The sequence below is a fragment of the Calonectris borealis genome, chromosome 24 (genome assembly GCF_964195595.1).
Source record: "Calonectris borealis chromosome 24, bCalBor7.hap1.2, whole genome shotgun sequence".
NCBI classification, from domain to species: domain Eukaryota; kingdom Metazoa; phylum Chordata; class Aves; order Procellariiformes; family Procellariidae; genus Calonectris; species Calonectris borealis.
Genome location: NC_134335.1, coordinates 6,628,174 through 6,642,438, shown reverse-complemented (window position 1 = coordinate 6,642,438; position 14,265 = coordinate 6,628,174). Strand labels below are relative to the sequence as shown.

Below are 14,265 nucleotides of genomic sequence, written 5' to 3'. Positions count from 1 at the left end.
TTGATGACGAACAGTTAGACTTTGCTCCAAGGAACCTAGGTTCCAATAGCTGAATGCTATTTTGGGGCACCACCAGTGTCTCTTCGTGCTCCAGTTCTGCACTTAGATTTCAGGGTTGATTTTCAGGGTTGACTGCTCTGCTTTCCCGTGACACTCATGATTCCCATGGAAATTTTGGCTCTGTGCATTTGGGTTGAGTCTTGGGACTATTTTTGGAAGCTTTCAAAATGTCCCAGAAGTGCCCTTCACCTCTGCTCATGTGCAGAGACTTTGGCTCTTGCTTAGCTACAACTGCTTTCCACATGTAACCAAAGAAAAAGAGAGCTAGTAGAAAAAGAAACAACAAAAACAAACAAAGAAAAATCTCCTCTCTCAAAACAGTGCTAACTCTCAGTTAAGTGACCGAGCTCTTAGGTGCTGAGATGCTGGAGAAGAGGAATGGCAATAAAGAGCATTCTCAAGCATTCCCAGCTCCAGAATTCCTATTTAATATGTAATGGCCACAGAAAGATCTGATTATAGCGTTGAGATACGGCACTTTGAAAGGGTCTGAGGATTGCATGCAGGTTTTCCAGCTATTTTAATATTAAAAGAGGGGTAGGCTCTGTAGGGTTGTCTTACAGTAAGACTGGAAAGAATGAGAAGAGAATCAATGTCTGAATTGGTGCAAAGAATTCCTGACAAATTATCTGTCAGCACCGCTCTGGCCAAGCTTTGTTTGACAGGGATGCTAAAAACATTTAAGTCCATACTTAGGTACCACCTCTGGGCTTGAGGCTCAGTTGACTTGTGCAGGGGACAGCTTCAGGAAGATTTTGCGGCTATGCCTGGTCTTCCAGCCCATTAGGAGAGGATACAAGAGGGGTAGCTAGCTCTGAAAGATCGTCTGTGTCAATGTGTTGCAAGGGCTGCACCATGCAAATACACCGACTCATGTCAAGCTGTCAGCACGGTGTTCGCAGCCTAATTAGACCACCTCTCTTCAGGCCATAATTAGCTCAGGTGCAGTCATACCCTGGCATGGCTCTGCTGCTTCCCGTTCTAGAGATAGCTGAGGGATCTGTGCACAGCACCATGCTGCATGGCGTAAACGTCACTCAGGTCATTTTTTTAACTTGGGATTCAAGTGTTTGTTAATGACAGCACTCCAGTGGGCAGGGCACCTAGGAAAGGACTGGATCTTGGGCTATTTGCAAGGAGGCTGGGAGACCTGGTTATTTCTCTTCAGCCCTCTCCTAAGCGCTCGTTCCTAAGGGGAGATGAATTGGCCCGGTATATGCACAGCCCGTCGCTGTTCTTCTCTTTCCTTGTGCCTTTACGTCCTTATCAAGGTGCTTGGTGGAGCACGGCATTGATCTCAGGAAGAACCTGATGCAAGCTGCCTTCTAATGGTTAATAATCATAAAGCAGAGCTTAAGGAAAACATTAAGAGTAGCTGAGTGCAGTTTTCTTACTTACACAGTGGCTTAAGTTTTTTGTGTGTTATTGGATAATATAATGCACTTGCAAATAAGCAAGGTGTCTTGGTGTGGCAGTGCCCGTAAAACCACAATGTAAGCACGGGGAAGAGACGAGAAGAAATCTTGCTGGGGAGGTGCTTAGTCGGTGGTAAACTTGGCAGCTCGAGGGTACAGCTCTGCTGGCAAGGGTGCGTGCTCCTCGTCCCACCGCCTCTTGCGTGCTGCCTTGCCTTGACCGAGCGCGTGATTGCTTTCATGACAGGTGCACTCAGCAAGAGAGCCGACGGCGTGGCTATGCAACGATGCAATGCTGGATGTAGGCTGAGACAAGCCCTGCCAGGTGAGGGAAAGTCACCTTTCCAGGAAAGACAGGCAGCAGTGCCCGGGGAGACACTGATCCCATGCTTGCCAATGCTCAGGGTGCTGGGGGGGCCAGCAAAGGGGAGGCAAGGACATGCAGGAAGAGGTCCCCATGTCTGGGGGCTGCTCAGTGCCTGAGCCTGGTAGAGATGGGAGCGGAGAAGGCTTAAATCCAATGTCAGCAAAACCAGATGGGGTAAGGTCTAACCTGAGAGCAAGAATTGCTTTACTACCCTCGGTGGGGTTTCTGATGGACAAGAGAGATGCTGCAGGTCCATGTGGTGCATGCTGGCTGAGGAGACTAAGCAGGAGGAGCACAGCCCTTGCATAAGAGTCATGTTAGGTCCCTGGTCAGCCTTTGGCTAGCTCTAGCAACCGCAAGGCGAAGGAGCCCGCACTGACCTGAGAGGACATCCTGTGTCCTGGGGTATACAGTGGGTGTTTGGCTGTTGTCTTTAAACACTTGGCTCCTGGGCCACGTTGAGTTTCTGGATTGTACCGGGTCCACGGTCAGCTCTGGCTCTGGTGGTAAAGTCCAGCCAAGATCCGTGGGAATGACATGGCTGGCAAATCTCAGCTTTGGGGATCTGTGGTGGAAAAAGTAGATGTAATGCCCTCCCTGCTACTAAACAAGCTGTGTATGGTTCGACTTACTCTCAACATTTTCTTGCTTCTTTTGCCTCCTTTGCTTCACTCGGGGCTTGCTGCTTCCTTTCAGTAGGCTGCCTGCTCCTTCGGCAAAATGAAGTTCTTTCCTAAATGAACTCAACTCCTTCTTGATTCCCTTTTGTTTTGACACTCAGGAGACGGCAGATTTATAGACCTTCCTGAGTCGTAAGTTCATTTTCTTTTATTATTTACCTTTCACTGCAGCCCATTCTGAGTGAGATTTCATTCTGCCTCCGAGCAGGGCTGACCTGCCAAGAGGAGCTGATCCATAAATCTTTCCTTCCTTTTTCTTTCTTTCCAAAACAGAATTAGCTGAGTTTGCCTAGGAGGAAAACTGTTCTGCCATCGCCGGCAGTCAAACAGTGCAATTAATTAGTGCTTTCCCTTTTCTGTTCCCTCTAGTCTGTGTCTGCCGGGGTTGAAAGTAAGCCAGGGAGGAGGGGGAGGGGGAAAAAGAAGGAGAAAAGATTTGTTTGAAGCATTTATTTTTAATTAAAACTTTTGCAACGCGATCTGTTGTAGTGGTGATGTACCTATTGCGTCATACCTAGTGGTTATAAGAAGTTTAATGGAAATGTCCCAGCAGATGAGTGGAGCTGACTTCAGGTTGGTTGGTCTGATGAAAAGCAAGCGTTCCCAATTCCTGCTCACGTAGCTGCAGCCAGCGTGGCGAGGCCTGAGCCTTTGCTGCTTTTCCCCTTGTGCTCATACCTGGGGTGAGAAGGAGTAAAAGGCTGACACGCCGCAGATTTACGCCTGGGGTATCGGCTTGTTTTGTAAAAATTGACATTCCTGACTGCAACCTGGAGAAAATGGGATGAATTCGCTGTCCTTCTTCTTGGTGTTACTGCTGTAAAGCAAAACAAGTGAGAAAAAAATATCTTTGGATACGTTAGATCGTGATACATTTCTAGGACAAATATTTTACGTGTAATTAGGAAACAGGAGTCTGGGATTCTTCTGGACCTGCGTGGCTTGAATAAGCCAATTCATTTCAAGGTGGTGTGGTCAGCGCATTGTGCAAGGGGCAGGTCTATTATTCCCTGTACAGCGGCTGCCGACATGGCTTGATTTAAACAGCAAAGCAAAATGTTTCCAGATCCTTAGAAAACACTCTGCAGATCCAATGTCCTATTTATTTTTAGCTCTTAGTTAGTTTTAGCAACTGAGTGGCCAGATGTTAACTTTATGGAGATGGACAGAAATAAGAGCTTTTTTGCTGCTTGAAATTGAGACTGTTCAAAAGCTTAAAAAATAACTACAGGAAAACTTCTGTGGCTGAAGCACTGCTCCCTCAGTTGTGCATGGTACGAAGTATGGATTATTCTAATACTTCCCAAGTATTTGAGCAGTATTCAGCAGCAAAGTGAGCCCAAGACTACCCTAGACTGTGGGGCGATTAAGACTATTCTAATAGATAAAACTGAGTCTTTTCTGTATAAAACCAAGGAATAAGAGACCACTGTCCCTGTGAAGAGCATTGAGACCTCCTGAGTCCTAAACCACTGGTGGCTTCACCATTGGACTGTGCTGCTTCTTGATTGTTTTAGATGGAGGCAATAAAACACTTGAGGTGTGTTGCTAGGGTAGCAAACTAATTCCTCATTTTCTGGCTTATGTGGGCTGCTTTTTGGTTTTCAAGTGCAAAAGACCAGTGGGTCAGGATTGGAAAAGGTGCTCGGACAACAATGCAGGAAAGTATGCGTTCAGCTGAAACTGTTCTGAAAGGCAGGTATGGAAAGGAAGAGCGCTTCATTTCCATTCCTTCCCATTTTGGGAGACAGAGCATGTCACAACAGTGCTGAGCAGACAAGAGCTGCTTGCCAGCATTTAATTTGTTGAAGATTAAGAAATTATTCCATTCTTACAATACCATGTCAGTCTAGAAATACCTTTGAACTCTGGGGGATGTGAAATTTAGATCTAGCCTCAGATTTCGTGGTGTTTGGAAGCCAAGGCTTTATCGGGGTAAGAACTGTACGGACGGTTTAAGGGGAGTCATGTTAATAGTGTACCTAGAGACAATGGATTGGCTCAACTTCAGCTACCTTTGAACTTTGGGTTAACTAGATCCAGAATTTAGGCTTTTTTCTTTGTGATCTAGAAGCTAGCTGGTTCAATGTAGAGGCTAGCTATTTCTGGTTTACTCTGTCTGTGAGGAGAGTTGGCTGCTAAAGCATTGCCCCCTTTCTGGACAGCAACTTCCCCCCCGCAAAAATATCTGCAGCCTTGAACCCCATGTCTTTCTCTAAATGCTGTCCTTACTCTGTGCCCTAACCATCCTGTGTCCTCATCAGGCTGAGGACAGAAAGCTGAGAAGTCTTGTATATGGCTGGGCTGAACATCAGCAGATGCTTTCATTATTTACGATGGTTTCTAAAAGCACCGTCGCAACTGTTGGTGTCAAACCATAAGCAAAGGCTTCTCTTATGAGCACAAATGATAAACAAATATAAGATACTTGGTGTCAATAGCCTCACAAATCTGTTCACCACCTGGAGCTCGAAGCAACTCAGCAGTTGCAAACCAGAAGTAGAACAGCGGTTTCAGAAGCGCCGTAAGTAAATACGTGTCCTGACGTGAGCACCAAAAATAAGCGCGTGCTGAGCTTTTCTGAGCATTTGGCCAGGTCACAGCTGCTGGCTGCTGAACATTTTTGGAAAATGTATCCCCTCATTCAGGTGCTCAGCACTTGAAAACGTGGACCTGAACAACTCCAATGTCATCTGCTTCTCTAATAACCAACCACTGTTTTACCCTGCAAAAATAGCCAAGTTCTCGCTGCTGATCTTGGAAGGAGGAAGGCAGTTCTTTTATTCCTGATCCTACCTGATTATTAGAAAAATAGCCTGAAGAGACTTTCCTCTGTTTGGTGGAGGCAGATCTTAAGCTCTGGGACCATTGCAGCTAGCTTCCCCCTGCTCCAAGCAGTCCCACATGCTGCTACCATGCCATACGGGAAAGTAAATATCCCTGATTGCTCGGATATCAAATACCTTTTGCTGACCTCCCTTGAGGAGAGTTCCTTGTAAAAATGCTTTTGTCCAGAGGTTTCAGTCACTTGGAGCCTTGCAGGGGCTCCTGAGCTCTGGTGATTTATTACTCCTTAGGAATCTTGTGGTTTATGGAGAGCCCTGCTGGAAATATACAGGGGTACAAGGGTAAAAGTATCAATTAACCAGTGATCTGGTGCCAAAACCACCCATGTGCAAGGACAGGAATGGGGGTTCAGCCTATGAGATAAGGCTCGGAGAATGAACCTGTGGGGGAGCAGGAGCTGTATGATGGGAAGGTTTGAACCAGGACCCCCTAACAGCAGGATAAGGGTATATAATAAGACTGAATCCACTCCTTTATGGTGTGTAAACTAGGGCATCGGTTTTCAGTCTCCTTATTCGGAGCAGATTGGAACTGGCATCCGTGAAGTCCCTTCTCTCAGAGCCTCTGTGAAGGAGAGCAGTAACGCAGAAGAGCAGTAGCGCAGAAGGGCCAAGTCCTCGGATGCAGACCATCGACACACCTCATCGCTCACCCGGGAACATCTCTTATGGTGGAGGTGGCTTCAGGGTTCCTGCGTAGGACTCTTGCAATGGAGGTGCCCTTCAAGAAGGGAAGAGGGACTGATTCTTCTTGGCAAATTTGGCTGAAAACAGGGGAAGTCGTCTGTTCCGTTGGTGGCTCAGCATCGCTTTTGCTATCCCGCGATGGCAGAAACTAACTGTAGTGGGTACTGGCGAGGAGGATATAGACTATGGGAGCAGGATCTGTTTTATCTTCTGTGTAGCTGGCTGCTGTCAGTGGGTGCATAAATATCAGTGAGGGCAGAATTAGTAGTGTAAAGCAAAGGACAGCTCGCTCTATCCTAATGTATGATCTTTGAACAGCCACTGAGGCTGTAAATCAAGGCAGAATTTCTGCCAGGTTACTTGGTGATGCTGTAGATCAGCACGGTCTTCAGCTGAAAAAAATCCACAGAAAGAAAAGGTAGATAACGCTTTACGCAAGCTGGAGGTTGGCTTGGCAATTCTGATCTCATCTCTGAAGTATTTCCTTGGTGGTTTAAGTGGAATAATTTAAATTTAATGGAAATGTTTTGATTTTTAGTGTTGCCGAGATGTGGCGGAGAAAGCAAGGCTTAAGTCCCAGCCTGCCTAAACCCCGGTCTGTAGTCACAGTCTTGCTTAAATCCCAGATTGTTGGGATTTACAGTGTTTTGGCCATAGTTTTCCAAGCTTGCTTTGTAAGTGGCTGGATTTTGCAGTGGTTGTGGAGAGAAGCGACGATCAACAAGCTGCGTGATTCTTTGATGTACCCTGTGCACTGCAGCTTACCTGGGACCTGATTTATGCGATCACAACCCTTCACTTGGGGGAAGAGGGTAAGGAATATAGGTCACCAGCAGGCCAGGCTGGCAACTCCTTTCTTCCACTGTGACGAGTTACTCACCAAAATAGACTCATTGAGGACTACAGGTAATTATTTTCATTAGTGGTGATTCACATTAAGAGTTTCACAATCAGGCCTGCTGGTGTAATACGTTCCTTTCCACAGCGTACCATTTATCTAAAGATCTCAGAATACTTTATGTACATTAAACTTTAATCCATGTTTTACCACCAGTGAAGTAGGTAAGGAGGATTGTTTCCATTTTGCAAGTTTACCTTTGCAAAGAGGTAAACTGAGGTATGGAGCAAGAAAGTGACTTGCCCAAGACTGTGCAGGTTGGTTGCGAAGATGTATAGAGCGCTATCTTGCAACGAGTGTACGTTTCCCATACGTGGCCCTATTTTCCTGCCCGAATTTGAAAGGAACATTTGATTTCCTGGGGCTAAGGCTGAGCAGAAATCTGTCTTTAGCTGTAAATTCAGAAGGTCTGATGGGAATCAGGACTTCCTCTAGTGTTTGGGAATGTTTAGATTTGTCATCCCAGAATGGCCCTGACCTGAAAGGATTGGAGCAGAACCGCTGGTTTGTTTTTAGGGCTGGTATCAACGGGTTGGTATAAGATGTAGGGTTAAGAGTCGATGAAGAACTCTGCTTCCGATCTATTCCTCCTGATCGGCCTGTATGGTCAACGGGGTCAGTATAGACAGCGGAGGATGAAAGTGTGATTCATCTGACTCGGTTACCTACCCGAGGATGAGATGAATTGTGACTTGAACTCCCTTGTCTGTCGGCTGTAGAGGGAGATTAGGCAACTATCTCAAGTGAATCCTGTCCTAGTGTCTGTAGAGAAGCAGAGTTGTATGAATGGGGACAGATTTCATCGTTTGCTCGCAGTTTAATCGCTTGTGGTAATCAGACAGATGACTTCAATGGTGTGTGTTACAATAGCTCCTAAAAGAATAAAAGAAGTCAATGGAAATGCAGGCCTTCCTTTTCCTGTGCTAGGGAAACGCACATCAAGACTCCCAGCCCGAGGAAAGCTAAACACATGCAATTTGGGAGAAGGAACAGGTACAGAGAGGGGGATTGACTTGCTTGTGGTTGTTTAACAGGTGAATGGCAGAGCCAGGGACGGTATTCCTCTCTCCTTCCTCTCTCCGGTGCTCCCATTACTTAACCGTGTTGCCACTGAACTGGCCTTTATCCACCTCTGCTTCCTTCCCTGCCAGGGTCCCCGTCTCTGAGGGCATATCCTCTCATCTCCGTCATCACCAGGCAGCCCTCCGTGGTCCCTCACCTCGTCCCAGCTGCCACCAGCTCCCGTGTGCTGCCAGCCCAGCCCTCCTCGGGGACTGCGAGCTCAGAGACACCTGCCAGCGAGACCCATGCCAGCAGCGAGTCGGAGGCAGAGCAGCCTGCGCCTCGGTTAAAAAAGCCACGCAGGAGTAGGACCATCTTCACGGAGCTCCAGCTGATGGGCTTGGAGAAGAAATTCCAGAAGCAGAAGTATCTCTCTACCCCTGACAGGTAGGTCGATCTCTTACGCTAGGAAAAGGAATGAGCAAAAGGGCTGCTCTAGCCCCGCTCAGCTGTTCTATACCGAACGCTCCCTGGCTGTAGTGTGCTGCCTTCTAGCTCCACAGAGATGCCTCTGGCATTGGCCAGGGACACGGGCAGATGAGCCGATTCAATTTCAAGGCTAACTTTTCCTGGGATCAAAGGTGACGCGAATAGATGATATCCATGGAAATGCCACATGGTGATAGACGTGCTTTCTAGCAGGCATCCAGGCTCAGAGATAGGCGAGGTACAGAGCAGAAGGCTCTCTGTCTTTCCCATTCCTGCTGCACGTCTGAAAAAAGGTGGAGCCTATCCCCTCCTGGGATCTGGAGGTGGACGGCTGTGTCTCCATGGCAGCTGAGAGGTTGGCTGTAGCTTCAGCTGGCTGCTGAGCTAGCTTTCATCTAGCAAACTTGGGTAGCAATTCAATGAGAAGGTGGTGGCCTGTCCATCAGCTTGAAAACAGTGAGTTGCATAGAGTTGAAGGCTACCTTGCCCCTGTGAAGGCACAAGCAAGTCCCCTGTCTTTGTGAAGGAAAAGACAAGTTCTTAGGGACTACTTGGTACCAAATGGACAACTGAACTGAGGAGAGGTTTTATCTTTTTTTAACGGCTTTGAATCCTACTCTGCAAATTTAAATTACAGGAAGAAGAGCTGTCCAATTCCTACTGAATTTGTAAACCTAGAGGGGGTTTGAAAGGTACACCAGACCTTGAACTCCACAGATGGCAGTGTCCCAATATTTAAATTGGTTTTGAAGATCGGCATTCTCCGCTCATGCTGCCTGTCACCAAAGCCAAGGATCGCAGCTAGACCAAATTTCATGGGCAGGGCCAGGCTGTCTCATAGAGTTTCAGAGTTCCTAATGCTCCTGTACTGACTCCTCACAGCTTGACATAGCCAGGTGGTTGACACTGTTGATGAAGCACTCGAGGCTGTTAATTAATTTTATGGTATGACTGTTCCTTGGCTTTGTACATGCTTGAGGCTGATGAGCAATTCCTGTCCGTGTACCGCTTCCCCTCTGTTTGTTTCCTCAGGTTTCTAGGCAATACTGGTTATGGTAATGTGTGTGGCAAGAGGTGGTAGCTGGTTGCAGGTAATCAAAGTGTGATAAGACATGTGCACTAAGGCAAGAGTTAGTCAAGCGGTGTTTTTCTCTGTCAACTCATGGCTGGAAACGTGATGGCGAAGCAGTGGGTTGCGATCTGCATTCACTCCTGCGGCTTTTGGCCTGGACACAGGATTGTACTGCTGGGAGGGCAACTGAAGCACTTGGTTTATTAGTAGTAAGGGAGTGCAGTACAACGGGATAATGCCTCTGCTAGATTCTGCTTCTCAAATAACAGTGGTAGTATCTTTAAGTCCATGGGATATGTCGCAGACATTATGCAGTGGCATAGGCAGCAGGCAAACCAAGCCTGTAGGTCTAGACTGAATCCAAAGTGGGGGAAAAGCATGAATCCATGAGTGTGCGTTTGAGCACAGAGAGCTGGTGTTGGGTACGTAGGTGTTTGTAAATGTAAGAGTGAGTCTGACTGCCTAGGAACTCAGCTGAAACAAAAGTTTTATTATGAAAAACTTGGCCTTGACAAATGTGTTTCCCCATCCAAAGGCGGGGGAATATTTTCCAAAAAGTTCACACAATCCAGAACACCTTGGAATGTGACTCTGGGTTTGAGCTGTCCCGCCTGCAGGACTTGCGTGACTCTGTGGGGCACTTGCCCAGCGTCGTTGAGGATTTCCAACTCCGTCCGTTGTGCAACTCCATTACAACACTGCCAGATGCACGGCGCTGTCACCTATGGGGAAGGATAAAGAGTTACTCTGAGCTGCATTTGCTTCATATCCTGGGTTTTAATATACAAATAATGAAAGGTTTCAGATGAACTTGCACAGGTTGGAGATTTGTGGAGGATGAATCAGGATTATGGGCTGTCTGCCACATATACCCTTAAGCTAAACACGCAAATAATAAATTCATTTATAAGCCTAAATTGCCTATAATAGCAGAATGCATAAGAAATTAATAGATTCAGATGTACTACTACTCCGTGAGAAATGAGAAAGTATTATTATCCCCATTATGTAGGTAGTGAAGAAGAAATGTGATACAAAGAGCAGCGCTTTCAAGGGCAGGCTGATGCTGGGTGTTTTGGTTCTTACGTGTTTGCTTCAGACACCATAGACCTGTTTTCCAGGGATGCGGTGTACCAGTAGCTCCCTGCTTCATACACAAACGTGGAGTGTCAGCAGTTGGAGTACAGCAGGCTTGTGTTTCAAAGAGGACAGGCAAACTTCTGTAACTTCCAGGCTTGCTCGTTTGCCCAGTGGTCGCAGAGGAGAAAAGAGAACAGATGGCCCGCAAACACCTAAGTATTCTTGCGTCTTCCATAAGAGCATCTATCTCCTCATCCTAAATTCACAGTGCTTTACCGCTTTTGTCTGACCTTTTCTCAAAACCACAGATTAGAGAGACAAATAGCCATCTTTTCTGGCAGTCCCACTGTTGTATGCTCTTACAGTGTTGGGCTGGCTGCACCTGGCATCTGAGCTCCTCTCCTCCGTGAACTCATTTCAATGTCTGTCTTGTCTCCCAGGCTTGACTTAGCCCAGTCGTTGGGGCTGACTCAGCTCCAGGTGAAGACGTGGTACCAGAACCGTAGGATGAAGTGGAAGAAAATGGTAAGTGGTTCGTTACCATTTCTCCATGGTCGTTAAAAACTGATTTCAAAAGAACAGATTTGGAGGCTGAGCGTGGTGTCAGTGACCTGTGTCTAGTTATACCAAATTTTGTTTTATTCTTGATAACTTTTCTTAGAAACATGCTCCTTTTAAAAAAATTTATACTGCAACATATGTAGTGGGCTAGAGGGACCATAGGCAGTAGGGAAGTATACAAGGCAAAGGGATGAAAGAAAGCAGAACAGAACAGAGGGAAGAACCAAAATATCTCCCTCTGCATTTTTGGCATTCCTGTGATCTTAATGCTTGTGGGATTGGTTATGTGCGTAGACAAAAAAGATTGTATTGCTCCATGGAAACCAATGCAGTTTTGAGAGCTGATACCATTAATTCTTGCTTTTCATATCTTCCTTTCACCTCTTTCACTTATTCTCAGCTTCATGGCCCTTTTCCAGTTAAAATGCATTTAGAAAGGACAACTGTCCGATAAATCCTGGTGGAAACCATGATGCTGTGACATTCTCCAGTGGAGATGTTTATGTATTCTGATCTGGGAGAGGAGATGCAGTTCTAGACTGTACCTTTGAATGTATGTGACAGCTGCAGAAGTTACTGCCACTTAAAACAAATTTGGGATTAGCTTGGATACAGATCTTTGGTTGGAAGTGTCTTGTTGCTGCAGTGATGATGTGAAGGGAGAGGGAATTAAACATAGGAACAGACCTGTTTTGCTGACTCCCACCTTTTACACAGAGGAGAGGGGTCTCATGTGTCTCACAAAAAAAAAAAAAAGGTTATTTCAGAAGCCAAAGAGGCTGGAGGAAAGGCAGTCAGAGGAAATCCTGGCTAAGGTTTATGGTTAAGGTTTATGGCTGTTCTTACTTAGGCTTCAAATAAAGCAAACAGTCAGGAAAGGAACTGAATTCTGCATAAAATCTTCTCTGTCCCCAGTGTTGAGGACTGTGTGCATAGGTTGCTTTTGGGCTTCCCGTAGGAACTGACTTAGTCACCTCCGGAGTTTTGGGTGTCCTTGCTGGTAATGCATTTCATTTTATTTATATGAGATGATGGGTGAGCTCACTCCATGAATGCAGGGCATTTCTGAGGCTGAAATGGTGACCGAGTCATGGATTAACTTTGAGGTCGAAGCCCAGTTGCATCCTTCTCTAAAGGATGTCTCCCAGCGGCGGAGTTCAGTTTGATCCTGACGGTTCATCTCTTTGCTCCAGGTGCTGAAGGGCGGACAGGAAGCTCCAACAAAGCCCAAAGGCCGTCCAAAGAAAAACTCCATTCCCACCTCTGAGGAAATCGAAGCAGAAGAGAAAATGAACAGCCAGGCTCAGAGTCAGGAGCTGGAGGGATCTCAAGCCCCCGAGGAGCCTGAATTGACAGAGGAGAAGCCAGAAGTCTCTTTGGAGACAGAGAAGTCTCCAGAACATATAGAAGAGCCCTCCTCAGAGGAGACTACGCCATTAAGTTAAAAGGGAAAGCAAGGAGGGAAAGGGGTAAAAAAGAAAAGCAAAAAAAGATAAAAGAGAAAAACCAAAACCAAATATATATATGTATATATATATTTAAATATGTATGTAATTGTGTGTGTGTACATATATATATAAATATATATATATATGTAGACCTTGTGTAAAAGTCTAAAGATCGGTCACTTTGTGCCTTTGGGAGTCAGCCATCATGGGCCACGGTGGATCAAAGACATCCCGTGTGAGCGGTGACGACCCGTCCCTCCGGCGGTGTGCGTAAGCCTTCCCACAGATAGGGCCGGAGGCCTGGACCTGTTTCCAGAGAAAACCGCGTCTGGAAACCTGAGACAGCTCCTGGCAAGTAAAGGAGAAGTCCAGGGCTCCTTTCGCGCTGCGGGAGGCAAATGTGTAGTGATATGACTGTGTTGGAGGGTTCGGTGTGTTCGCTTGACTTTATCCTTGCCTTTTAAAGTAGTGCAAACGGACGGAGTACTTGGTCTGCTCTCAGATCAGGGACAGCTAAGAAATGGGGAGCTCTGATAGCACCATTTCATCCTGTAACCAGCACTTATTTCTGTTAGGGATGGGCCCAACTTCAGCAGTTTTAGGAAGGAGTTCAGACCCATAGGTTTGCTTTGGCCCGGTGTAAAGATCGAAGCTTCCGAAGCGAGATTCGTACCCCGGGTCAGCATTCAGATTCCATCTCTCTTGGTTGTTTGGGTGCCGTGTCTGTGAATTTGCAGTGATCCAGGATAAAACTTCGTATGAGATGAGGGTTTGGATTTGAGTCTGCTCCAAAAGCTTTGGGATGCTTGGATCTGGGATTTTTGCTTTGGGCCCACTTCTAATTTTTGTAGGGTTTTTTAAAGAACATTTAAATGTTTTCAGCGTTTTGGGAGAATGATGGATTTAAGAAGTTGCTGCAGAAAGTTCGCGTTTGTTTAAGATGTGTGCCAAGAATAGATGTGCATCATGTTTCATAAAGTCTTGTTAAGGGTGCATTTTGCCCAAAGGCTGCAAGAGATGTATTAAGATAACCTTTATTTTTTAATTAAAAATTAAATATATAAATAAAACAGTTGTTGTTGTTTCTCTTTCAGAATGCTAGACAGAGACTTTTCTGGGCTAGGTTTTTCTATTCTAACAAACCCTGGAGAAAATGGGAGTCATCAGACTTGCCCTAACACTACTGTGCAGCAAGCGCTGTGCAAACTTCCCTGTAGCACCTTGCTAAGGTACGTGAGGGGCGTTGTTAACGCCACCTTGTCACTGGGTGCAGATGAACGTGTCAGACGGAGAGCACCGGTGTTCTAGGTATTTTCTGTCACCTCCCCTCCTCCAGTTATGTCTGGACATCCAATAAACGGGTCTTTGTTAGCCTGTGAAGATGATTTCTTAATATCCCTTTTTTGGGGTGGTGGTAACGATTCACGCACATAGATCTCAAGTGACTTATCCAAGGAGTGTTGAGTGGGGAGAAAGGATTTCTTTTTTCCCCAATTTCTTGCTCAATGGTGTTTGGAAGACTTTAATTCCACCTCCGCATTAGCTCTGCAATGGCACATGGCATCTGCATCAGGCAATACTTACTTGGCGAAACTCCAGCTGACTTCAATGAAGCCAGGGTGGGACATTGCTCCACTCGCTGTGTATTGCTGAGTACTTA

General features: G+C 46.2%; 1 protein-coding gene across 2 annotated transcripts in view; it reads left to right on the top strand.

The window, feature by feature from the left end:
- Window positions 1-12,742, top strand: part of BARX2 (BARX homeobox 2) — a 65,978-nt gene extending 53,236 nt beyond the window's left edge. For both annotated transcript variants that reach the window (XM_075172712.1, XM_075172711.1), the window contains exons 3-5: window positions 8,105-8,402; window positions 11,037-11,121; window positions 12,351-12,742. In XM_075172712.1, the coding sequence (XP_075028813.1) occupies window positions 8,105-8,402; window positions 11,037-11,121; window positions 12,351-12,602 (635 nt within the window). In that variant the 3' untranslated portion in view covers window positions 12,603-12,742. The remainder of the gene's footprint in view (window positions 1-8,104; window positions 8,403-11,036; window positions 11,122-12,350) is intronic.
- Window positions 12,743-14,265: the final 1,523 nt, after the last annotated feature.